General features: G+C 39.0%; 1 protein-coding gene across 1 annotated transcript in view; it reads right to left on the bottom strand.

Annotated features, from left to right (window-relative positions):
* Positions 1-4405: 4405 nt before the first annotated feature.
* LOC103699297 (diacylglycerol kinase 7-like) overlaps positions 4406-27976 on the bottom strand; it is a 39392-nt gene continuing 15821 nt past the window's right edge. The window contains exons 8-13 of the mRNA XM_008781335.6: positions 11183-11253; positions 7467-7544; positions 7144-7231; positions 5982-6098; positions 4775-4981; positions 4406-4684 (exon numbers count right to left, since the gene is read on the bottom strand). Coding sequence (XP_008779557.2) covers positions 4823-4981; positions 5982-6098; positions 7144-7231; positions 7467-7544; positions 11183-11253 — 513 coding nt within the window. The 3' untranslated portion in view covers positions 4406-4684; positions 4775-4822. The remainder of the gene's footprint in view (positions 4685-4774; positions 4982-5981; positions 6099-7143; positions 7232-7466; positions 7545-11182; positions 11254-27976) is intronic.

Raw genomic sequence — 27976 nt, 5'->3', positions numbered from 1 at the left:
ATCTAGATGCAACCCTAATCCGACAGTGAACCTACTACAGCCAATCTACACCACAAGAACTCTTAGAGCCCATGTTTATGTGCTCGTCAAGCTACAACAACCTCACCATGATTAGTTAAGATATCGCAGGTCTAAGTACTACTCATACAACTGCAGCATCAAGTCATTGACGAGTAGATAGATATCCACGTGACTTCTTGCTTTGGTCATGCTCAGTACCCTTGTTCTCTAACAAGCACTTGCACAATCACTCCAGTGACCCCACACTGTAGACTTAAGACTCGTCCATCAAGAAAAGTGATATGTGCACTAATCTCATCGGATCGATCACCGCCCAATCGTTATGTGGCTGGGTCTATCCGCTTCCTCAAAAAGTTGCGCATGTCATCATACTGACCAATGCCTAAAGTTCAAAGTATTTTCCTCTGATGAGGTTCAAACTACAATCGGAAGACAACCCGAGATGCTACCAACTCAGCAATGAGCTCTTGAAAAAATATTTCTTGAGTTAAATGTAGATCGGCTAGGAGCTGAACACATGTCTGCTGATTTGAGCTTAGGTGCTTCGATTTCAACCATGCCTTCTTCCTATAAATAGGACTAGAACCCATAGTATTTGGCCATCCATTTCCATTGAGCTCTTGAAGTACTGTGGAGCGATTCATGCGAGCTTCCCATTGCTGGATGATCACTAGGAGGAAGATATGGATCTCAAAATCACCAAATCATTGGTGAAACCACGGGTCACGCCTCTGGGCACCATGGAGAATGGGGACAAAATCATTCTAGTTGCGGGGCATGAACCTTCAGCCATTACTGAACATGAAGAGGCTGAATCCCTGCTAAGGAAGTTTCATTGAGGACCATTATGTTATCCCCAGGGAGGTCATAGCAAAGATAGCTGCCAGACTCCTTCTAGATGTTGTTGTCGGCGAGGGTTTGACTACCACCAAGTTGTCCTTATTTTTGTCTCTTCTTATTTAAGCATATACTCGGTTGATTTGTTTGTTCCGTTGTAATTGGAGTAATGAGCAAATTCTTCTTTAATCCACCCCCTTTATTGCTTTTGCTTCTTTCATGCTCATGGTGTTCGCATGCATAATGGTTGTGTCCACGGTTGTGTGGTTCTCCCTTTCTGCCGGGGATGAATGCATGTGCTCGACATCAATATATGTTTGGTACTTGGCCCTCAACCTTAATGGTTGAGCGCAACATCCACGAACGGCCCTCATCAGTTAGGTTACTAGCTCGGCTAGGGTAAGGTACCAGTAGGTTGGCACCTCGGTCTCAGCCGTTTCATAGAAACTTCTATAGATATCGGCATCTCCGCTTGGGTCGTTTCAACCTAGACAAGTCAGTTGGCTCGCCAAGCCTTTGGCACGAGAGCTGGAACTTTGCCTGAGCCATTCCGACCTAGAAGGGTCAGTTAGCTCATCAAGTCTTCGACACAAAGGTCGAAACTCTGCCTGGGCCGTCCCAACCTAAAGAGGTCAGTTAGCTCACCAAGCCTTCAGCATGAAGGCTTGAACTTCGCCTAGGTCGTCCCGATCTAAAGAGGCAGGTTAGCTCGCCAAGCCTTTGGCTCGAGGGCTGGAACTCCGCATGGGGCGTCCCGACCTAGAGAGGTTGGTCAGTTCGCCAAGACATTAGCTTAAGGGCTGGAACTTCGCTTGGGCCATTCCAACTTAGAAAAGTCGGTTAGCTCGCTAAGCCTTTAGCTCGAGGGCTCCACCTAGGTCGTCCCGGCCTGAGAAGTCGATTAGCTCACCGCCTGGGCTAACCCGACCTAGAGAGGTCAGTTAGCCCGTCATCTGGGCTGTCCCGACCTAGAGAGGTCGGTTAGCTTGCCAAACCTTCGGCACGAGGGCCAGAACTCTACCTAGGTCATCCCGACCTAGAGAGGTCAATTAGCTTTCTAAGCTTTCGACTCGAGGGCCAGAACTCTGCCTAAGCTGTCACGACCTAGAGAGGTCGGTTAGCTCGCTAAGCCTTCGGCACGAGGGCCGAAACTCCGCCTGGGTTGTCCTGACCTAGAGAGCTCGATTAGGTTCCCAAACCTTCGGCTCAAGGGCCAGAACTCCGCTTGGGCCTTCTCGACCTAAAAAGGCCGTCTCGCTCGCCAAGCCTTCAACATGAAGGCTGGAACTCCGCCTAGGTCGTCCCGACCTAGAGAGGTCGGTTAGCTCGCCAAGCTTTCGGCTTAAGGGATGGAACTCCGATTGGGTCGTCCCAACCTAGAGAGGTCGGTTAGCTCTCCAATCCTTCGGCATGAGGGTCGAAAGTCTGCCTGAGCCATCCCAACCTAGAGAGGTCAGTTAGCTCACTAAGCCTTCGGCTCGAGTGTCAGAACTCCACTTGGGTCATCCCAACCTAGAGAGGTCGGTTAGCTCGCCAAGCCTGCGGCACAAAGGCCAAAACTGCGGCTTATCTAGAGGTATGGAACGGAGCTCCTCGGACATCCTCCGCACTGCTAAATTTGGTCATCACGAGTGTCGAAGCTTTCGATGGCCAGCATCTTCCTCGGCTTCTTTTTCTTGAGCGTAGCCATGTAGCAATGTCAAGCAAGTGTTTGATCACCTCAGACTTCTCCCACATCATTTTTGGCCAAAAACTTCATCAACATATGGTAGGTGGAAACCATAGCGCACAAAATATTTAGGTCTAGCCATCCCAATATGGCGTTGTAAGCTGACAAGACTTTGATGACCAAAAAGTCCAGCATGATGGTGGTTTATTGTGGGGCTCACCCTACTATGATAGGAAGGGTGATAGCACCTTCCACGAGAACCGAGTCTCCAAAAATACCGATTAGAGGGGACCTAATCTTTCGAATCCTATCGCCTAGTATGTTGATTCTAGAAAAGGCCTCCTAAAACAACATATTCGTTGAGCTTTCATTATCTAGTAAAATTCTTTTTATATCATAATTTGCAATAGTAAGAAAACGGCATCATCATGAGGGTCTGTACTCCTTCTGCATCAGAATCCGAAAAGAAATAACCTCATCTGTTCTCGATCTTTTCAACGACGAGCTTTCTATCTTAGCAGCTAGTGCATAGGCTCTTCGGACGATCGACTGCTTGGATCATGCTAAGTTGAGACATGAGCTCAGCAGTAGTTGCCAAGATGCTGGTTCGTAATCGTGCTCTGACCTAAAACAGCGCTAACGAACAAGTCCTCTTGCCATAGTGTATTCAACTGGGGACCCTCTGCCTAAGTCAGGACGATACTCAAGAAACAAGAAGAGGTTCTGGGTAATATGTTAGGGCACCCGAGCACTTACTTAGAAGATCCCCTAAAAAGTTGGTTGTATATGTGAAAACGAGAGATTGTTGCCATGGAATTCCAACACGTGGATTGGCTAGGATTGGCGAGCCTTCGCACGTTCCAAATATCGAACATGGGCGTTTCGCATGCAGATGGCACCCTACCTGTTAGGTCAGCATGATTTCGGAGATTGTCTGGGATCTCAATTGTGGTGTCGCCAGCTATAAAGGGCTTTTGAAATTCAAACATGGTTGCACGCTTCCGACCATGCCAGATGGCTGGCCTTGATAAGTGGTGCACTCGTTTCATGGCGAGCTTTAATTGGACAGGCCCTCTAATGAACTGTGATCAGTCTCAATGCACATCACATACATACATATATCCTTAAAGGGTTCAATGCATGCAACGATCAATATTCTACGATGGCATTTGGGCCTTAAATTGGATCGATCAATATAAAAGTTAGATATAGAAATCAACATCCAGCTCCAAAAAAATTTTTACCTTATTTCATGATTATTTCTATTAGCCACAACTAGTTTGGAAAGGTTGCATCCTCCACTAACTAAAAAAGAAATTCGACATAGATTCTACAACGACGAACCTCAATAGTATAGAGATTTTGTAGAACCATATTTTCACATATTTTTAGTTTCTATTATTCTTTTTGAGAGATATGAGTTGAATAGATTGAAAGAATTGCTTCCTCCACTCTTTTATAGGATCACCATATCATGGTTAGTTGTTACTCCTATCACTTCCACAGACATACCCTAAAGACTAATGGTCGGTCCTAACAAGAAGCATAATGGACTCACCTTTAATTTTCTTTTATTTTGCAAGTGATCTAAGTTAAATTTTTTGTTCAAGTGTAACCAAGGTATATAACAACTTAACATCTATTCATAGAAAAGGTAATATTCAGAAAAACCAGTATGGAACTTTATGACATCTCCAGAAGAAATTGGTGCTGCTAAAACATTAGAAAGAACAGGAGTACTGCATCAGCTATCAATTCTTTCACATGGAGCTCCCAGCATAACTTTTAAAGGTGACTTGCCAGCAATGTAAACAATGTCAAATTAAAAATTTTATTTACAAGAATAGGTGCCAGATAAATTACCATGATATCAAGATATTAATAAAAAATTTGCCCTGAATAGTACATAAATAACCCTAGTCATAGCCACATTGCAGATATAACTTGCATTCATAGATCAAATTTCATAGAGAGAAGAAACGTTCGGAAGACATTGGTCCATATGTGCACTTTAGAAGGAAGAACTTCAATCAGTGACATTAAAATGTTGTACAAGACTCAAGGAGTTCTAATGCACAATAAAATGATACTTGAACTTGTATCAGCTTTAAGCCATAAGAATAAATACTCTCCAGAAGCAATTGTTCTCCACAGTGCCTGGAAACAGGATTACAGCATGCAAGTATTAGTTGACAACGCTGCAACAGTTTCATGGTCAAACTAAATGATCTTCCTTTAGATATGTACCTGATCCATGGCAACTAAACGAAATCACTCTCTCACCAAAAAACAGTATCACTCTCCACTTATCATAAGTGACTGGAAAGGAACCCTCTGTATCACCACATAAGTTGAAAAATCCTTTGCAATCGGCTGTTTCCATGGCTCCCCATCCATTTGCAGATAAGCCTGGTTCCACTCACCACCTCTGATCTCCATCTTAATTGCAGCAGCCTGAAAGACACCAGCAGTTTCTTAATATATATCTCACAAGCTTTATTGCAACCATCTAGATTTTGGTAATATAATACTTTAAAGTGTGATAGCAACCATTGAAGTCAATAAAAGAAGCAAACATAGAATTCTTTGCAAAAGGTCATGATGCTAATAATTTCTCTAAAATAAATTATGATGCTAATAATATGGAAGTTTATGTTGCTTTATTTGAAAAATAAATTCTTGAAAACATCACAGCATGACAAAAACAGTTGATGTTGATCAATATTGAATTGAAAATTTTCATTATACAATCATGTCGGGTGGCTTCACAAGTGGAAAATTTGCATCAAGGGCGACCAGAATACAATTACTTCTGCATGCTAAGAGTCTTGTCTTTTTTTTTTAATTTCTGAATTTCTTCAATTTCTTCTATATGCACAATAAATTCTTAGTAGTTATCACAGTGGAACATAATCAGAGTGTTGATTAATGTTGAATTGAATAATTGTCTTTATATTTATGCAATAGTTTGTCTCACAAAATTCATCTCCTAGCCTCAACTTTCAAGAATGATTACAGTTACGATAGTAAATTTACATGGTTCCTCCTTCCTCTTCAAAAATAATATTAAGGATCAGGCAGGAGAGGAGGGGGGGAGAAGCAGGAGAAGGGGGAGAAAGATCGCAGGGGGTTCCAGACCCGATCCCAGAATGATTAAAAATTTAGACCATTTTAATCCTTCTTCCTCCCTCCCCCTCCTGCACTATCTTCCCCACCAATCCCACCAAAACAAGTCCTAAGTGGTTCACCCTCTAAACCGACCGGATGAGTTTCTCCAAAAGAATTACAATTGCACTTTCATTTAAGTAACAGTTATTACATCATCAATTACTATTGACAGTGGTACACAACAGATGAAAATAATACATTTTGATTTTAATGGATGAGATGTGCCAATTTTCCCTATATTCTTACTTTAATACTTTGGGGTGAAACTGTCAAATAATGGTGGTACCTGAGCAATGTGCCGGGCAGAAATCAGTTGAGTCATAACAAATGAAGCATGCCAACCTTGCTTTAATCCAAATATTTCAAGTAGACCATCATCCATACGAGCCTCAACGAAGCCTCTCTGGAAAAATAGAAAGGAAACAGGTCACTGCAAGATTTTGTAATGTTTAAAAGTGAACAATATGGACTATGCATGTAGGATAAAGGAACAGAAACGAGCACTCTCTTTCCAGTAAGTACATACATCTTTCTCTCTCCCTCTCTCTCTCTCGCACACGCGCACATGCACGCGTTTAGATAGAGAATTAGAGATCGACCAACAAGGAAAAAATCTATAGGGAAGCTTCTAGCTTGGCAGACTAGGTACTCCTTTTGCAATTAGATACCCTGCATTTCTAAACAATGTCTTTGAGCTAAAAAGCAAATGCACCTAGGGAGAAAAGGAGTACATCGACATATCTTTTTTTAAATTAAGAGGACATATGCGTCACAACATCAAGGCTAGCAACAAAGTAATTTGGGTTATGTGTAAGTTTGGTACTAGGATATGAAGCATAGAACAATACCCTTGATTGAAATCAGAAGTGCCAATTTTGAGATGAAAAATGGATCCAAATATTAAGTCCATATATAGCTAGAACAAAGAGAAATCAGGTAAGACCCAAAATGACCAATCCAGCCAAGCTGGTCCAAGAGCCAGCTCCACCCAGAACAATTAACAAGTAGTCTCTCTCTAAATCATTCTCCATCCTATCTAATTCTTTTGAAGCTAGGTATAGTCATGTGTTACTCAACTTCATAAACATCTCAAATCCATATGCATACAGGGCTTAGGTAGTCGGAACCAACTGGCAAACATTACTGTGTATTTTATATTTACAACACCTAATAAAATATGGCCTCTTCAGCCTCTGCCACAAATAAGGACTATCCATCTAACTTATGCAATATGTGATATTATTCTTATTTAGGTAAACGACGAAATTATGGGTTTCAGATTAACTGAATTAACATCCTGCAAGACAAAACAGATAGATATCATCTGTCATTCAGTCACACTGATTCAAAAGGATGGAAAGCAAATTGTGCATTTACTGAAGAGTCGAGAATATATGAAATTGACTTATAACCAAGAAATGTTTCTATTAAGAGATCCCATTGCAAACCTTCTCTAGATATTCAGGCTTAGGATGACCCCACGGATGTCTTCCACTTCCATAGTTTTGAAGATTTAACACAACAATTGCCCTGACACTGAAGTCAAATATCTTCTCATAAGTAACATTGTGGAAGGGGGGAACCCTTGAACTAATAAGGAAGCCTTCCATAATTGTTCAATAGATGTTATATTACTGAAAATTTATAAATAGCTTTATGCAGAAGACATAAAGCATGTATTCCTGCTTTGATCTACATTAATTTAGTTGTAGAGAATATTATTATATGATCCTAAAGGATTGTCGGAAGATGAAGAGAAATTATAACTTGCCGTGAGGGAACCAGAATCTGCTCCCAATCTGCATAGTCAGCCCTTTTAATGTTAAGCCGTAAAATGTTCTTGAGACCCCTGTTAAAAAAATAAGTTCAGAATAATACATTAATTAAGGAGCATTATTTTCCAGATTTCTTTATCGAGAAGTTGCACAACTGGTATGCATGCGAACAAGAGCCAGTGCGCATCAAAGGAGCAAGAGGAAATATCAACCCTTCATCCTTCATTACACAGATTAAAGGTCACAAAACTCAGAAATAAATACAAGGAACAAAGCAATTTTAAAGAATAGGGAGATTTCCAGAAGTGATTTAGCGAAATCTACGAGAAGTAGAAGCACAAATAGCCATGACTCTCCTCTCCTCACCAAGCAAATAGGAGCTGGCCATCTAAATGAAATGCTCAAACTACGACCAAACCCAAAAAAGCATTTCTCTAAGGTTCTTCCATTGCCTCTCCTTTAATTTGTAGATCACATAATATGTAATATAACAATTCTAAATTTTTCCAATCTTCATATCCAAAACATGATAAAATATATGTGGTTGATTTGTAAAGAATTTTCTTCAGCCCATTCAATTCGAATGTCTCAAAAGAATAGTAACAGAATAACAAAATCCTGAAGATAAGATCTCATACCCTTTTGCATTCATTAATTTATTTAAAAGAACTGATTTACAATACCTCAATTTATACTAGTGATATCTGCCTTTTAAAATCTAGGTCAGACTCCTCTTCTAGTTAAAAGAGGTAGAAAACAAGGTAGTACCTTTTTTATTTTCTTCCAATCAATGTGTACAAAACTATGGTACATGGCTTGCATATATACTAATGGGTCCTCTTCTATTTGAAGCCCATTTTTCCCAATATCAAGAATTATTATGAAAATTTTCAAATTCAAGCGGAAGATATATCTCGCCTTCTGTAACAACCCATGTTACTCCACCCAAATTAGAAGTTATGGCCTCCAAAATTTTGGTTCACAATAGAGGCCTGGACATGGCAAAGACCTACCCGATGTGGACATAGTGATCCAAAATGGCTCAAGTGATCCTCCTGGACCAATCTGAGACAGCATAATGTGAATACTCTGCGGGATCCAACAGCACAGAAAACCATGTAAAACCAACACAAGAAGGAAAAGAACCAACTCAGGAAAAAAAATCTATATTTAGGCGCATCATATTGTGCTCATATTAGGTTGAGAGCTTTCCACAATAAACACAACAAGGTCAAGGGTTTCCAAAGAATAGATTATATACCGTCCACTGCACTAGATAAAATAAGTCACGTCATTAAAGAAAAGGCCAAAGTAGGAACTAATAGGACCCACACATCAATACTCATTACACCTTCCTAAAATTTGCTTTTACAGGACATTTTATTGTGATAACTAATTACTTGACCCTAGAAGCTTAAGCTTTTATGGAATGGATCAACAATCTATATTATGCTTAGCACCAATATAATGCCCAATTTAAAGCATGCATGTGGAGCGATAACAAGACAAGACATGAGACAAGACAAGATGACAACCGATTTAATCAAATAAATCGGTCAACTTGGAGGTGATTTGAACCCTCTACTTAAAATACAAAGAGGTTTTCAGTTGATTGCATTAGATTGTCCTACTTCTATTTTACATAATTTAATACTCATTGATTTTCAAAAGTTACTCTAGGAAGGACCAAAAGATGGAATTTTAGCTTAAACATAGTGCAAGTTGCCAGACAACTCTAATTGGCTCAAGGTATATTTTGCATCATCTAAGAAAGAGACCAATAAGCAAACATAAATGGAGATCCCAAAAATGCATTCTTTTAATATAAAATAACTTCCAATCAGAGAATACAAATTATAGAAAAAATATAAAAAGATGCCCATGAAAGAAACAGCCAAATGATATACTCTAATTACTCCTACAATTCCTAAGGCATACCATGTTAGTATGGTGATAGTTAAACAGATTGATTGATCTTAAATTTCTTATACCATGCTTAAATGGATGATGAGAGGGTGGGCCTTGGCACAATGATATGATTGCTCCATCGTGACGTAAATGTCATGGGTTCAAAACATGGAAATAGTCTCTCCTAGTAAGGAGACATACATCTGACCCTCCCAAGACCCCACAGCAATTGGAGCCTCGTGCGTTGTCCTTCTTCTTAAACGGATGATGAAATTATACATGAATAAAATTCTCATATTTTGACTAGAATGAGACAATGTACACATTATGCAAACATTCAGAACCTCTTATTCATTAACTTGGTGTAGTTTAGGGATGGAAAGACTAATTAGCATGACTATGGAAATTCCATAAGGAAAGAGTGATCTCTCTTTTGAAGGTCATGAGATGCTTATCAAAAAGCAAGCCAAAAAAAATCTCTAGGACATTATGTGAATAAGACACCCAATTTAGCATGGTTAATGATCTACTTGTATTCGCAAATAATCATTAAGTTGGTCTAGAGGGTTTGAAGAAGTGGAACCCTTTCTTCAATGAAAAACTAAATAATAAGAAATTAAATAGATGGACCTGATTTTTCCTTTTTTTTGGTGAAATTAGAAGAAGGATTCAAGGTGGATGAGCCTATAGCGGGATTCATAGGGACATTTTCACATTTTTCTTTCCAGGTGTATCTTCAACTTGCAATTTGATTCTTTAAAAACTATCAGTGCATCTAAGAGTGCAAGGGTGCTAGAATCTTTAGTTCCATCAGAAATAATCACGATCTTGAGAACCATAGCAAGGTATCAACAAACTGGACAATAGATCTCTTTTATATGAGTTAAAAAAAATATTTTCCAATGTGAAATATTATGATGTAAAGCTTGTGTTGTCACTTTTTCCATCAATCAACTTTGTTCCACCGCCTAATAATTACATAGTGGTTACGAGCAACAAATAGGCTTGCATAATACATCAACATGAAAAAGATATGGAAAATCATGTCCCAGCTTGAAGAACAAGGAAGCTTTGTAAGCAATTATAGAATATCTGATTTCTCGTCTCATCATGATGGTCTTTCAAACTTCATATTCCAACAAATGATTCATGCTTTGCAAAGGATTGGCTTGTAAAATTATGTCTGGTCAAGGGGAATAGTTGATTGTACAGGTATTTCCCTCCCTATTTGTGTGGTTTATATTTAGCTTCATGTCCCAATTACTTATGTATTGTTATTTACGTGAAGCTTAAGGTGCCCCTTTCATGTTAAGGGTGTCCCACCATGTTTTTCGCACTCTTCTTATGCTAGTTCCATATAACTTCATTATGCTTACAAACGTATAACATGCTTTGCAATCCATTCAATAAGAAATAACTCAAGCAATAATATGTGCGCACTTGGATACATAATATAGCAATCAAGGTATGCCGTCTCGGTATTGGGCTCTATACCGGTGCCACACAATCACTATATTGGTATGGTACAGTACAAGAACCATTTGGCGTATCGACCAGTACAAGACCCATTTGGCATACCGAGGGTCGATACGCCCCCTGTACCGTTTATCGGCACCAAGCAAATTAAAGATTTCACCTAATTTTATTTCTCTTAAGAGGTCTGTGCATGAAGCCACAAACACACACATGCACTCGCATACATACGCGCACAAAACATGATTTAATGTACGTAATAGTAAGTTAGAAAAAAAAAGTAAAGAGATTGAAACCTAACAAAAAACAGGTAAAGAGATTGATACCTAACCTTAAGCCTGGATCATGCACGCATGGTGTAAAGAACCACCCTTGGGTACAGCTATAGATGGAGTAAATCAACTGAAATGAGAAAAAACTGAATTATATCTTGCAAAATGACAAAAATTGATAATCAGAATCTCAAACTTCATACAAGGGGCTCCTGATTAGTATAATTTGAACATAGGGGAAAAAATTGCAGTCACCAAAGATATGAATTATTTTAGATGGATGACAAATTAAATTAGTTAAAGCATGGTTTGAGTAGGAAATTATAACATAGAGGCATATCAATCCGATGAAAGGATACTTTGACCTCCCTTGATAGGTAACAGGAGGTATGAGAACTAGCAATCTTAACATTGGAACTATATTCCATTTGCAAAACTTCTATCAAGGACAAACAGTAGAGGAATAAAACAATAATGACCAGGAAAATATTTTCTATATTCTTCAATATCCACCAAAGAAACGTGTAAAAAGAAAAAGGAAAACCTATTAGATGAATATCAATATAAAAGGTGTAAGAACTTGCAAGATCATAATTATATCTACATAGATGGCTTTATGCATAATTAAGAGCAGAGAAGATGAACCGGGTTTGTGAATGTGATAAAAATATAGCTCAAGTAATTATACAAGTTCAGAGAGTTTGTAATCAACATGGTGAGAATATACCCAAGAAGATATCAACAATATTGTGAATTACAATATAGTATATACATGCACTTATTTATGCGCGTCTGAGCATTCTTTTCTCATTAAGCTATTGCTAAAGGTAATGCACATGTAAAAAAGAGTGGTCACCACCATGAGGAGTATACCATCAAAAATACATCAAATAGCATACTGAACTACATAATACATATATATGATTTAACATGCAGATTTCTTGTAAGGCCAAAAGGCCAAGACGAGTACAATGCACTAAACTGACAGTAATAATAACATTCTCTACAAACAGGGCTCTCTTAAAAATATAAAATCTGGAAGGGAATTAGGGGATTCATCTTTGGAAGCAGACTTAGCAAACTTGCATCTGACAGATCAATGCTGGTAATATATGTCAGTCATTGTAGACCTTGTCATTTTATAACAGTAAATAGGAAATTAAGACGCATGTAGCAAACAGATAATATCCGTTTTAACGCTAAAAAGGATGACCAAGTTTCAAGTTTTAATTAAGATGTATTGAATTCTTCTTGCGAAACCCCGAGACTTTGACAACTAGTTGGGACAAACTATACATTATGGTCATTGGTCACCAATAGTCATGAGCCTGTACTCTGAAATCAACATCAGAACATTGGCGTCCAATTATACATTATTCATTTGAGTAGTTTCTCCAATTCTATTAAAAGGTTCTCAGCCTAGCATATTGATATCATTGAGAAATGAGACTACCATCAAAAAAGTATTTAGAGAGAACAAGAAAAGTCATGACAGCTCATCTATACTTTACCCACTCAGCAAGAACTTAAAACGCAACAACACTTGTCTCTCTGCTGCCACTACCCCATGCAGAATTGGTAATTCCACCAAAGTAGAAAGAATCTAGCAGGGCTTATATCATATCCATATTCCACAAAAAAAAGCGCAACTGATGAGCAGGCTAGAACTGCAGTTGCAATTGCAAACACTAATCACTTTAGGTAACCTAGAAGACAATGTATCACCAGAATAATTGCAAAGACATGTTCTCAATCTTTCCAAAATTATGGATTTCCTAATCTACATACTCCAATCTAAAGAAAAGTCATTCCTGGAACATTCTAGAATATCATTGAAGTCGAAATTTTATAGCAAGGTATGCCGTATAGGTACGGAACCGGTATGCAATACGGAGGGTGTACCGAGTATTGGTAGACCAAATCGACCACCATATTGGGTGTGCTGACACTGTACCAAGAGGGTACCAATACGAGGTCCACTACCAAGGTTGTGAACCCTTGTTTTGTAGTACATAATAAATAAATAATGATAGAAACATTTTACTGAGAAACCCATTAAGTACTAAGTCAATGACATTAGTGACGATTTCTCTGTGATATGCTTCTCAAATAAGCTAAAAATATCTAGAATTTTTTTTAGATCTTACGGTGGGCAAGCAAAACAGAAAAATATTAGAAATTTTGAATGTTCTTATGCCCAATGCCTCTTCGCAATAGTTAAATTTTCAGATGGCATATACAGCTGGAAACCAATTTGCAAATTCTAAACATGTAACGAAGGCATGTCCAATTGGGAAATCTACTACCTTTTTAGCACATAATGCATTTTTCGGACCTTTCCATGCAAATATGGGCATGAAAACATGACGGTATGTTTAATGGTGTGTCAAGCTGTCAGCATTTAACCAAAATGGTGGGTCAGACATGAGCAACTTCAACAGCAGATGAGGTTTAACAACACACCGAAGACAGCATACAAGGATATTACAGCATAAAAGAAGATAGAAACTCCTCTACAAAATCACCATCTCCATAAGGCACTTGAAGTAAGCATTCGTGAATTGTATTAGATGCCAATAGTTGATTATATCAAGCTCATTAACCTATACTAAGCTTTCCGTGAATTGGAGTTTCTATCAGATATCATCTTAGCAATAAAAAAACATATGTATATAGAAATAAAGAAGAAAGGTAAACTAAACAGTTATCAATAGTTTTGGAAGAAAGAACAATCCACATATACCATCCTTGATAGAAATGAAATATATGCTTATTGATGCATACGTGCAAGAAAATAAGTAAAACTGTGTATCATCTTGGCACAAAGGTATGGTGGCAGATCAAGGTTATCTGCTTATAAGCATGGTTGCATGGATGTGGGACACAAGTGCCAAATGTCGAAGTGTCCTGCAGAATCCAACACGGTGATTTCAAAAATTTTGGACATATGGACATGGCTATATATATGATTTGAGATAATGTTGGCCACGAAGTTCTTTGTAATTGTATTTAAGTAGCATATGTGCTTTGGCTTGAAAAAATTTGGACCATGAGCTGGCTCCATTATAAGCAAAAGCTTTGGTCTGTAGCCCACATGTTACTTTATCACTGTTTCTTATCCCATTAAAGTGGAAGGCTTTTTTGGGCCCAGTGGGTGCTCCAGACGGAGGGTTTTGGGTGCCTTTATTTGGCTTCCGGTATCCAAGAGCAGCAACCCATTGTACCACTTCAACCCACTTCTCTTTTCCAATCTCACTGCCTTTCTCTGATGATACCCATCTCCACAAAATCCCTAAATCATCGAAGACTAATGAAAGAGCCTGCTGGTGGATGATTCATGGTCTCCTTCAACCCAAGGAAGGGATTCAGCCATTGAGAGAGCAGCGAAAACACCGCCATGACTTTAGGATGAAGCCTTTGAGATGGAGAAGCAGGGATGCTGGTCTCTTCCTCTGCTCATTCGCTTCTTTCTTTTTTTGCTTTTCTTTTTCATTTTATTCATAGGCTTGGGCAAGACAGAGTGGGAGAGACATGAGGCAGGAGGTAGCCACACGCAAGGGACTCAAAGAAGAGTAGGTAGGAGTGGCGGGCATGTCCACTGGGAAAGACATGAGAGACATATGCCATGTGATCGTGTCATGTCCCCATGTGAACACGGCAAAATTTCTTAATTTTACCATCCAGGTATCACTGCTTATAAGGCCAAGGAAAGCATATCCCAAATATGAAATAATTCTAAGAAACCAACCATGCATTTCCATTATGTCATTTTCTACAGTAGTCCACAAAGTTTCAGGAGTTTGATACTTGTTTGCAAGTTTTGGTGCAATAACTCCTACAAGGTCATAAAAAATTCATTCATGATTTCTTAATATTTAAATGGTAGCTTAGCTTTTATTTTCTCTTTTACTTGCATAAATTTAGATTATCATAGTGGAAAAAAAAATTTGAGTTTATGTTAGATCGTTATATAGGAAAGCTAATACACCCCCACATCCATAGAGTTTGGGCTACATCCTTATGTTAGATTTCCCAATGACAACACATTAAGATGTATATTCTCTATTTATATCTTTGAAATGTATAGTGTCAGACTCCCTTGTAGCTAATCCTCACCATAATATCACCCAAAAAAAAAATAGGGAAGAAGAATCGAGGATTAGTTGTATATAGGCTTCACATGTACATGGACACATTCATGCACATGTGAGAGCCCGCATGCATCTAATCCAGGAGGATCGCTAGACTCAATATGGACCACTATTACCACTTCGAATATCTAGAAAGATCACCAGACTCGATGTGGATCACTTTGACCACTACGGGTATCCAAAAAGATCATCAAACTCGATGTGCAATACTTTGGCTATTATGAGTATTCAATAGGATCACCGCGCTCGATGTGGACCACTTTAGCCACTACGGATATTTAGAAAAATCACCAGACTCAATGTGGATCACTTTAGCCGCTATGAGTATCAAAGAGAATCACCAAACTCAATGTGGAATACTTTGGCCACTACGAGCAGGGCTGGACAAAGTTCAGAAGCGAGATCCGTCACATCGAGAAGCTGAGTCGCAGACCAAACTTTTGGAGGCCATAACTTGGTCATACGATGCTCAATTAAGATGATCTTTTTTTTGAAAGTGGGTAGTATTTCGAGATCTACAACTTTGGGCCAACCCTTAAATTGAATCGAGCCGAAATTCCATCATTTAGGCCCTAAAAATAAGCTAGTCAAACAGAAACTTTTTTTTTCAAGGTAAAACTGTGACCGAATGTAGCTCTTCTGAGAAGAATCAGGTAGAGTGACAAAAGGTAGAGTTGATGTAGAAGTCAAGATCTACCTCCTTAAGAATTTTAACTTTTTTTTAGAACATTTCTAAATTTTAACTTTTCTAGAATATTTAGTCATATTTATTTTAAGATGCCTAGTCATATAACAATTAGAAGAAGAATCCAACCCAAAAAGAGGGGACCTTACTAGTATTATAAATAGAAGCTATGTACCTCAATTTAGGTACGGAGAATCAATGAAAGAAAAAGAAACTTATACCCTACTTTCGCAATTTTTCTACTTCTAGTTTTCTTTTGAGAGGTTCGAGTTAAGCGGGTTAAAGAAAATCTTTCTTCTCTCTAATTGGATCAGTTGGTATCACAGCCAAGTTTCTTTACATCTATAGAAGTAAATTGGTATCATAGCCAAATTTCCTTACATCTATTGAAGTAAGTTGGTATGAGAACTTCGGTAGTGCATGGTCCAGATGCACGAGCGGTACAAGCAGTCGGAAGAAGGACTATTCGTGCTTGAAGTACATTGAAGGAACGAGTATGGCTGCTAGTTCTACCTTGATGGATGATGAGATGCTAGAACATCTCACACAACTAAAGAAGAAGATAGTCCAATTCACTGAGATCGTGTCTCGATTAGCGACGCCTTCAACACAAGCACTAGCAACTCTATCTCCGAGAAAAATCAAGTAGTTCGGCCATAAGGCGAAGCAGGTGTTTCCTCATCTTCAATTTTAATTTAGCAGGAACTAAATTTTCTAAACAAGAAGAACTCTGATCTAGGAGAATCACCAGACTCAATATGGACCACTTTAGTCACTACAAGTACCCAGGAGGATCATCAGATTCGATGTGGATCACTTTGGCCACTAGAGTATCCACGGAGATCAACCAACTCGATATAGAACACTTTGGTTACTACGAGTATTCAGAAGGATCACCGGTCTCGATGTGGACCGTTTTGGCCACTACAAATACCTAAAAGGATCACCAGACTCGATATGAACCACTTTAGCCATTACGAGTATCGAAGGAGATCACCAAACTTGATGTGGAATACTTTAGCCACTACGAGAAGGGTTAAACAAGGTGCTGAGATACACCCCGTTCAATGCGACGTTCGCAGCGGAATTCGAACGGGACGTCATTCATCGTATGAACGCGCCTCGGATCGTAGAATTCAAAAAATTTTCTGGATCCAAATCCAGAAAATCTTTGAACTCATTAGGAAGGAAAGATTAGGATCTGAGGAAGGTTGATTAAGATTCATAAAACTGAAACAAAAATCAGAAGTTATACATTTGAAGATCTCATCTTCAAAAATTCTGCAAGTGTAGAATACCGCAGCCTGATGATCTTTTTAGGTTCCTAGTTAAGCCGCACACGTGTCCGGCCTCTACAGGTATCCACATGAGGATCTAATCATCTGAGATAAAGTCTTACCGGAGTGCTAGCTCCTTGTAAAGACCTCTAATGACTATCATAATATTGGAAGAAGCATCTGCAACTTACCTCCTTGAAGAAGAACCCTTTCTTCTTCAACCTTGCTCGCGATGGAGGAAGAGGAAGGAGGAACCTTGCATGTGGATCTTCCTTGCCTTGCTACCATGGAAGAAGAGGAGGATAAAGACCCCTTGCTGCCGTGGAGGAAGAAGAAGAAGGGCTATGTGGCGTGAGGAAGAACTCCTTCCTTGCTGCCGTGTGGTCTTTCTTTCTTTCTTTCCTTTCTTCTCAAACTTCCAACGCCTTGGAAGAGGAAGAAGGGAACTCCTTTGCTGCCGTGGAGGAAGAGGATGAAGGCTCCTCTTGCTGCCGTGGGAAGGAGGAAGAAAGGAAGAGGAGGCGTGGAGAGGAAGAGGAGAGAATTAATCCATAACGTCTCCCTTGCTACCCTTTTATAGATTGGGTTTAGGGCTTCTCCTAATCTTATTAGGAGTATGGGACCATAATCCACCCTTGGATTAATGCCAAGTGTCCAATCCTTGTGCTCATAGATGCATGACATGTGTCCACTTAATCAATTGATTAATTTCTAATTACATTAGGACTCATAATCTCATTAGGAGAATTAATTGATTTGGGAGCATGCATCCAATGATGCCATGTGGACTTTAAAGTCCGCATAGTGTGAACACGACTTAAGTCATATTCATCCTACGACGACATGTGGACTTTAAAATCCGCATAAATCCTGGTTTAATCCAATTGACCCAATCATGAACCCAAATCAATTTGGGTCAAACCCAATTTGATTTGGCTCATTAAATCAGCCCAATTGCAATCAATTCCACTTAATTCTTCTTCCATTAACTCACTAACACTTAGTTGGTTAATTCAATCATCAATCATATTAATAATTGATTTCTATTGTGATTCCAAATCACAATTATGATGGTCTGACTAATTAAATCCTCTATATGTGTGACCCCGTAGGTTCTATTCTGACTGGTAGTGAGACATATTGAGATCTCCATCTCAATATCACTGAAACTCCTTTCAGTGGACCGAAATAATTTCAGTTCTACTCTTAAGGTTCACTGATCACTAAGTGAATGCCTTCGAGTCTCACAATCCACTAGTAACACCTAGCAGTATGTGGTGGCAACCCAGCAGAATGAAATATCTGAACCTCTTGGAGCAGTTAGCGTATGATACAATACCTCTATCATGGATCCCGACGTGACAGAGATTATGGATATCTCGTCAAACCCCATCGTCCGTCATATGATAAATTTATTCAACTTCCAGTTTGAGATATGGAAAACTCTTTTTTCAAAATATCTGGCTAGAAATTTATCAAACTCAGTCTCATAAATCTCATAGGATCACTCCTAATCTATCAAGGTCGATAGATCCTATCTAGATGCAACCCTATTCCAAAATGAACCTACTGTAGCCAATCCGCACTACAAGTACCCGAATGGCTAGGGTCCAAGTTCACATGTTCGTCAAACTACAGCAACCTCACAGTGAATAGCTGAGACATCGCAGGTCAAAGGACTAGTCATACAACTGCAGCATAAGTAGTCACTAACGAGTGGATAGACATCCATGTGGCTACTATCTTTGATCACGCTCAGTACCTTGTTCTCTAACAAGTACTTGCATAATCACTCCAGTGTCTCCACACCGTGGACTCGAGACTCATCCACCTGACTAAGTGACCTGTGCACTAATCTCAGCGGATCGATCACCGTCCCTCGTGATGGATCCATCGATCAAGAGCATTTAGAAATTAATCCCTAATGACACATGCCTCAAATTCTCAACTCCTTGATAATATGTGTCATCATCTATTAATTTCTTGGACGATTCATGGACACATACAAACATGAATGAAAAACAAATTGCCCAATCTTATTTATTGATAAGAGTCAAATTACAAATTTGTACCCCAGATTACAAATATGCGTCAGCCACGTTGGCTTCTTCGGCATACTTCTAACAATCTTCCACTTACACTAAAGCCAATCAGACATGTATTTAAGTCCCATTTTCTCAAAATGGAATTCTAATTTCTTCTGACTCAGTTGCTTAGTGAATGGGTCCGTCATGTTATCAGTGGAGTCTACTTTCTGCACCTCTACATACTTCTTTTCGAGGTGGTCGCGAATTAGATAAAATCGCCGCTCTATGTGCTTGGACTTTTGGTGAGACCTCGGCTCCTTAGCCAGTGCTATGGTGCCATTATTGTCGCAAAAAAGGGTTATGACATCTGATGACATGACTCCTAGCTCTTCGACAAACTTTTTGTACCAGAATGCTTCCTTCGCAGCATCCGACGCAGCAATGTACTCTGCTTCCATGGTAGAATCTGCAATAATTGGTTGCTTGAAACTCTTCCAATTTACCGATCCTCCATTGCATAAGAATACATATCCTGATGTACGCTTTCTATCATCAGGGTCAGTCATGAAGTCTGAATCAGTATATCCTTCTACCTTTAACTATGTGCCTCCTCCAAAGACCAAAAACATATCCTTAGTCCTTCTCAAGTACTTAAGGATATTTTTCACAGCTATCCAGTGCTCCTCGCCTGGATTCGACTGATATCTACTTGTGACACTCACGGCATGTGCTATATCAGGTCGAATACATAGTATGGCATACATGAGGCTCCATATTGTTGATGCATAAGGAATCCTACTCATGCGCTGAATCTCTTCAGATGTTTTGGGACACATCTTTTTGGAGAGATTTATTTCATGCCTTAGGGGTAACAATCCCCTCTTAGAGTTTTCCATGCTGAACCTCTTCAGCACTTTCTCTATGTACATTTTCTGTGATAAACCAAGCATCCTCTTAGATCTATCTCTATAGACCTTAATCCCCAAAATATAAGATGCTTCACCTAGGTCTTTCATGAAGAACTTCTTAGACAACCATAACTTGACCGATGTGAGCATAGAAATATCATTCCCAATCAGGAGTATATCATCCACGTACAATACGAGGAATACTATAGCAATCCCACTGACCTTTTTGTACACACATGGTTCCTCTTCGTTCTTGATGAAATCAAACGATTTGATCACATTATCGAAACGAGTGTTCCAACTCCGAGATGCTTGCTTTAGTCCATAAATGGAAGTGAAACCCTGAAGCTGTTCCATATAGATATCTTCCTCAAGATATCCATTAAAGAATGCAGTTTTCACATCCATCTGCCATATCTCATAATCATGATAAGCTGCAATGGCAAGCAACGTTCGAATGGACTTCAGCATGGCTACCGGTGAAAAGGTATCCTGATAGTCAATGCCTTCGCGCAGACTTTAACCTTTTCCCACCAACCTTGCCTTATAGGTCTCCACCTTGCCATCCAAACCCATTTTTCTTTTGTAGGTCCATTTACACCCAATAGGTACTATACCTTCAGGCGGATCTACTAAGGTCCATACTTGGTTGGAATGCATGGAGTCTCTTTCTGACTTCATCACATCCATCCATTTTTCGAAGTCGATGTCTAACATCGCTTCGTTGTAGGTCTTGGGATCATTACTATGATCTCTTTCTCCCATGAGAAACTCTTCCTCTATTTTCTCTGCAAGCATATCTAAGTATCTTTCAAGAAGATGGGAGATCCTACTGGATCTACAAAGTGGACAAGGTTCTTCATGTATTGGCTCAATATGAATAGGTTCACTAGGCTCAATTGCTTATTGCTCTTCAGAGACTTTCTCTTCGAGCTCAATTTTTCTCCCACTGCCTCTATCAAGGATAAACCGTTTTTCTAAGAAGATGGCATGTCGGCTCACAAATACTTTATGATCCTCTGGAATGTAAAAAATTATATCCTAACGACTCTTTAGGAGATCCAATGAAACGAGCACCAATTGTCCTAGCCTCTAACTTGTCTGCCTGTTGTCGCTTAACTTGGGCCGGACATCCCCAAATCTTGAGATAACCAAAACTTGGTTTCTTACCATGTCATATCTCATACGGTGTGGTAAGAACGGACTTAGAGGAAACTCTATTCAATATGTAGATAGCTATAAGTAGGGCATCTCCCCATAAGAATAAGGATGAGTCAGTGAATCTCATTATGGACCTGACCATATCCAATAGGATCTGATTCCTCCTTTCTGACACTCCGTTGAGTTGAGGTGTTCCAGAAGGTGTCCATTGTGAAACTATACCATTTTGTTTGAGATAATCGCGAAACTCTCCACTAAGGTATTCTCCTCCTCGATCTGATCGAAGAACCTTAATGAGTTTTTCTATTTGTTTTTCTACTTCAAATCTGAATTTTTTGAACCTTTCAAATGCTTCAGATTTATGTCTCATAAAATAGACATAACCATACCATGAGAAATCATCGGTAAAAGTAATAAAGTAGAAATTGATCCCTAGCCTACACATCGAATGGGCCACACACATCAGTGTGTACTAGGGCAAGTATTTCAGTTGACCTCTCTCCGTGTCCTACAAAGGATAATTTGGCCATTTTTTCTTGAAGGCAGGATTCACAAATCGAATATGACTCAGAAGTCAATGAACAAAAAGCCCATGTTTCTCCAATTTGTTAATTCTATCTTCTCCTATATGACCAAGTCTGAGATATCATAAATACTTTTGATTTATCTCATCTCTAGATCTTTTAGATCCTATGGTACTCACTGTATGCTCAAATACGTTCATAGATACATCCATATGTAAGTGATAGAGACCGTCAATCATAAAACCACGTCCAAACAGTTTATTTCGCAAATAAATGGAAACGTAGTCTTTATTGAAATTGAATTCATAATGTTCCTATGCTAGACAAGATACAAAAATCAGATTTCTGCTAGCACTAGGTACAAAATAACAATCACTAAGTATCAAACTAAATCCTGACGGTAAATGCAAAGGAAATGTGCCCACAGCAACAGCAGCAACTCTTGCTCCATTGCCAACCCGTAGGGTTACCGCACCTTCCGTAAGCCTTCTACTTTCCTTTAGACCCTGCATGGTAGTACACAAGTGAATACTAGAACCAGAGTCTATAACCCAACTGGAAATAGAAGAAACTGTTAGATTAGTTTCGATAATGAGCATATTAGACATACCTTCAGAAGGCATGTCACCCTTCTTGCTCTTTATGTTTCCCATGTAGATAGGATAGTTCCTCTTCCAATGGTCGTCTTCATTGCAACGGAAACATTTTTTTTTGGGTTCGGCCTTCTTCTTAGGAATTTCATTCTTCGGCTTTTTTTCAATCTTCTGCTTCTTCGCAGACTTCTTCTGCTTCTTCGCAGACTTCTTCTTCTTTCCAGTAGACTTTCTCTTGGAAGTAGAAGCTAGCTCAGCAGCGAGAACTGTGCCCCTTGAATCTTTCAAGGCTCCCTCAGTTGTCACCAACATATTCAACAATTCAAGCTTGGTGCATTCAATTTTATTCATATGGTAGTTTACAATAAACTGCCTATATGAAGATGACAACGATTGTAGGATCAAATCCGTTTGCAAATCCTTGTGCATGGTCATACCAAGCTTCTCAAGCTCCTCAAGAGCCTTGATCATGGTCAAACCATGTTCATGGACGGACTGTCCATCGCGCATCTTGGCTTTGAAGAGCCGCTTGGACACTTCAAACCTTGCTGCGCGACTCTGTTCACCATACAACTCTTGTAGGTGATCAAGTATGTCCTTAGCAGTCTTCATGCTCTCATGCTAGCATTGCAATTCGTTGGATATGGATGCCAAAATGTAGCACCTAACCTTATTGTCGTCATCCAACCATTTTGCATGCGTCTCACGCTGCTCATTGGTTGCATGGGTTGGTAACACCGGAAGTTCATGGTCAAGAACATAAGCTATCTTTTCGCAACTCAAGACAATCTTCAAGTTGCGGAGCCAATCTTTATAGTTTGGTCCGGTCAACCTATTGTTATCTAAAATTCGAACTATCGGGTTGGAAGCCATTGACATCTGCAGAGAGTAAAGATTCTAATTAGAAATTTATATTTGACATTAATTTATTTTAGGAACTTTTAAAACAAAATTGGATCAAATCCTCCCACTATTTCTCGGATCTCTCACACTCTCTTGGTAAAGATATGGAAATCTGCGACTTAATGTTTCGAGTGGGGTGCTGCAGTCCCACCAATCTACATGTCACCTCACCTAACAGTTATTGAAGACACATAGACGATGAGTGTACAACTCTTGTACAATGCTTCGTAAGAATATTGAGCTAACCTGGTCTCCAAGTCATAAGGACCTCACCTAACAGTTATTGGATCCGTTCCATGGTTAAGTCAGACCCACCGTATATCCTGCGAAAATAAAGCCGTGATTGGGTCCTCACCTAACAGTTATTGAAGCCCAACCCCACCTTTACCCCACAACATCTCATGTTAATAGAGAGATCCAATCCTCTGATGCAACTAGCCCACTGTATCCAGCCGAGACTAATCAACACCGGAAAGATCTTAGCAACTCTACTACGGTTGAAGACCAATTGACTTAATATTAGGTAATCAGATCTTAGTGATTCCAACTTTGAGATTTTTGTAAGAAGTAACCGATTAATTGACCAGGTAAGCAGATGGGAGGCTTCCCTTACTCAGAGAATAAGTTCCTAATTAAGTAACCACCTTTGAGCTTTCCTAGACACCAATTAGATCAATTAATCAAATATGGCTAGCTCAATGTATCGTTCACTCTCGATTGATTTAGGAAGGTTTTAGGTCTCTTGGAATTTACATCTAATGTAACCATCTATCACATACCATATGTCATTCGATTTACATCTTATGTAAATATCACATTGGTTCAGGTTTACATCCTATGTAATTATGAAACTCTTTCATATATTATGTGATTACATCTTATGTAAATGACATAATTATTTCAGTTTGCATCTTATGTAAATATCCTATTGTTTAAGGATTTTATTTACATCTCATGCAAATAAATTTTGTTTAATTAATACATACATCTCATGTATACATTATTTTAAACATAATCTTTAACAAGTATGAACATTATGATTACCACATGCATCTCATGTATATTTTCATATCTGAAACTTTAAACATAATATGCTATTCTCTGAATTTCAGATCATGCATTACTTGATTTAAAACATTGTAATCTAATTACAATTCTAAAACAATTTGCAAAATGATAGCAAATAAAAATCTGCATGCTGAAAATTTCAGCAACCTGAAATTTCAGCAAACAGAAAATCCAGCAAGCATAATTCCTTTAAAAATCAGATTAAAAATGTGGTAATTATTTCTTAAGTCCTAATCATGCTCCCTAGAACCATGACTCCGATACCACTGCTAATATACACCCTGTTCGATGCGACGTTCGCAGCGGAATTCGAACGGGACGTCGTTCATCGTATGAATGCGCCTCGGATCGTACAATTCAAAAAATTTTCTGGATCCAAATTCAGAAGATCTTTGAACTCATTAGGAAGGGAAGATTAGGATCTGAGGAAGGTTGATTAAGATTCATAAAACTGAAACAAAAATCAGAAGTTATAGATTTGAAGATCTCATCTTCAAAAATTCTGCAGGTGTAGAACACCGCAGCTTGATGATCTTTCTAGGTTCCTGGTTAAGCCGCACACGTGTTCCGCCTCTACAGGTATCCACACGAGAATCTAATCATCTGAGATAAAGTCTTATCGGAGTGCTAGCTCCTTGCAAAGACCTCTAATGACTATCATAATATTGGAAGAAGAATCTGCAACTTACCTCCTTGAAGAAGAACCCTTTCTTCTTCAACCTTGCTCGCGATGGAGGAAGAGGAAGGAGGAACCTTGCACGTGGATCTTCCTTGCCTTGCTACCGTGGAAGAAGAGGAGGATAAAGACCCCTTGCTGCCCTGGAGGAAGAAGAAGAAGGGCTATGTGGCGTGAGGAAGAACTCCTTCTTCCTTGCTGCCGTGTGGTCTTTCTTTATTTCCTTTCTTCTCAAACTTCCAATGCCTTGGAAGAGGAAGAAGGGAACTCCTTTGCTGCCGTGGAGGAAGAGGATGAAGGCTCCTCTTGCTGCCGTGGGAAGGAGGAAGAAAGGAAGAGGAGGCGTAGAGAGGAAGAGGAGAGAATTAATCCATAACGTCTCCCTTGCTATCCTTTTATAGATTGGATTTAGGGCTTCTCCTAATCTTATTAGGAGTATGGGACCATAACCCACCCTTGGATTAATGCCAAGTGTCCAATCCTTGTGCTCATAGATGCATGACATGTGTCCACTTAATCAATTGATTAATTCCTAATCACATTAGGACTCCTAATCTCATTAGGAGAATTAATTGATTTGGGAGAATGCATCCAATGACACCATGTGGACTTTAAAGTCCGCATAGTGTGAACACGACTTAAGTCATATTCATCCTACGACGACATGTGGACTTTAAAATCCGCATAAACCTTGGTTTAATCCAATTGACCCAATCATGAATCCAAATCAATTTGGGTCAAACCCAATTTGATTTGGCTCATTAAATCAGCCCAATTGCAATCCAATTGCAATCAATTCCACTTAATTCTTCTTCCATTAACTCACTAACACTTAGTGGGTTAATTCAATCACCAATCATATTAATGATTGATTTCTATTATGATTCCAAATCACAATTATAATAGTCTGACTAATTAAATCCTCTATATGTGTGACCCCGTAGGTTCTATTCTGACTGGTAGTGAGACATATTGAGATCTCCATCTTAATATCACTGAAACTCCTTTCAGTGGACCGAAACAATTTCAGTTCTACTCTTAGGGTTCACTGATCACTAAGTGAATGCCTTCGAGTCTCACAATCCACTAGTGACACCTAGCAGTATGTGGTGGCAATCCAGCAGAATGGAATATCTGAACCTCTTGGTGCAGTTAGCGTATGATACAGTCCCTCTATCATGGATCCCGACGTGACGAAGGTTATGGATATCTCGTCAAACCCCATCGTCCGTCATATGATAAATTTATTCGACTTCCAGTTCGAGATAAGAAAAACTATTTTTCCAAAATACTTGACCAGGAATTTATCGAACTCAGTCTCATAAATCTCATAGGATCACTTCTAATCTATCAAGGTCGATAGATCCCATCTAGATGTAACCCTATTCCAAAATGAACCTACTGTAGCCAATCCGCACTATAAGGACCCGAATGGCTAGGGCCCAAGTTCACATGCTCGTCAAACTACAGCAACCTCACAGTGAATAGCTGAGGCATCGCAGGTCAAAGGACTAGTCATACAACTGCAGCATAAGTAGTCACTAACGAGTGGATAGACATCCATGTGACTACTATCTTTGGTCACACTTAGTACCTTATTTTTTAACAAGTACTTGCATAATCACTCCAGTGTCTCTACATCATGGACTCGAGACTCATCTATCTGACTAAGTGATCTGTGCACTAATCTCAGCGGATCGATCACCGTCCCTCGTGATGGATCCATCGATCAAGAGCATTTAGAAATTAATCCTTAATGACACAAGCCTCAAATTCTCAACTCCTTGAGAATGTTTCATCATCTATTAATTTCTTGGACGATTCATGGACACATACAAACATGAATAAAAAACAAATTGCCCAATCTTATTTATTGATAAGAGTCAAATTACAAGTTTGTGCCCCAGATTACAAATATGCGTCAGCCACATTGGCTTCTTGGGCATACTTCTAAGACAAAGTTCAGAAGCAAGATCCGCTATCGTAAAGCCGAGTTGCAGGCCAAACTTTTAAGGCCATAACTTGGTCATACAATATTCGTTTAAGATGATCTTTTTTTAAAAATTAGATAGTTTTTCGAGATCCACTACTTTGGGCCAACCCATTAGAAAGTTGAATTGGACCGAAATTCCATCATTTAAACTTCAGAACGAGCTAGTCAAATTGAAAGTTTTCTTTTCAGATAAGACTTTAACCAAATATAACTCTCTATCCGAAAAGAATCAAGCGGAGCGACGGAAGGTAGAGTTGATGTAGAAGTTGAGATCTACCTTCTTAAAAATTTTAACTTTTTTAGAATATTTTTAAATTTTATTTTTTTAAAAATATTTCTATTAGTTATATTTATTTTAGGATACCTAATCCTATTCGATCTAGAAGAGAAATCCAACCCAAATTGTGAAATAGAACATCTAACTAGCAAGGTCCGCCGTACCGATACCGGTCGGCGTAGCAGTGGCTGCTCGGACCAGTATAGTACCGGTCTGGTCCAATCCGTACCGGTCCCGATTGAATGGCCGAGTTTTGGAGTTTTGTCTCTGTTGGATCTTATTTTGTGAAATTAAGTGAAGTTTGATGTTTTTTTACTGTTTGTTTCATAATTTTTTATGTTTCTATATTTAGGTTTAGGGTTGAAGATAAATGATACATCTTATTACTTTCTCCCGTTCCAAATGATACAAATGATAAAATGATACACATAAAATATCTTCAAATTAAGATACAATCATTTACATACATTTAAAGCACTCTCGAAATTTTAAAATCGGAACAAGTGCCGATGGTTCTCGTAGACATTCAGATCATAAGTATAGTCAGGAGGCAGATCAAGCCAACCAGAAAGAACGCACGCCAGGTTATAAGAACTATCTGATGCTTCGC

This window comes from Phoenix dactylifera, chromosome 2 (assembly GCF_051530095.1).
Source record: "Phoenix dactylifera cultivar Ajwa chromosome 2, Ajwa_hap1_PhDact_Kaust_v1.1, whole genome shotgun sequence".
Taxonomy (NCBI): Eukaryota; Viridiplantae; Streptophyta; class Magnoliopsida; order Arecales; family Arecaceae; genus Phoenix; species Phoenix dactylifera.
Note: the sequence above shows the minus strand (reverse complement) of the source record. Positions and strands in the feature narration are given on the sequence as shown.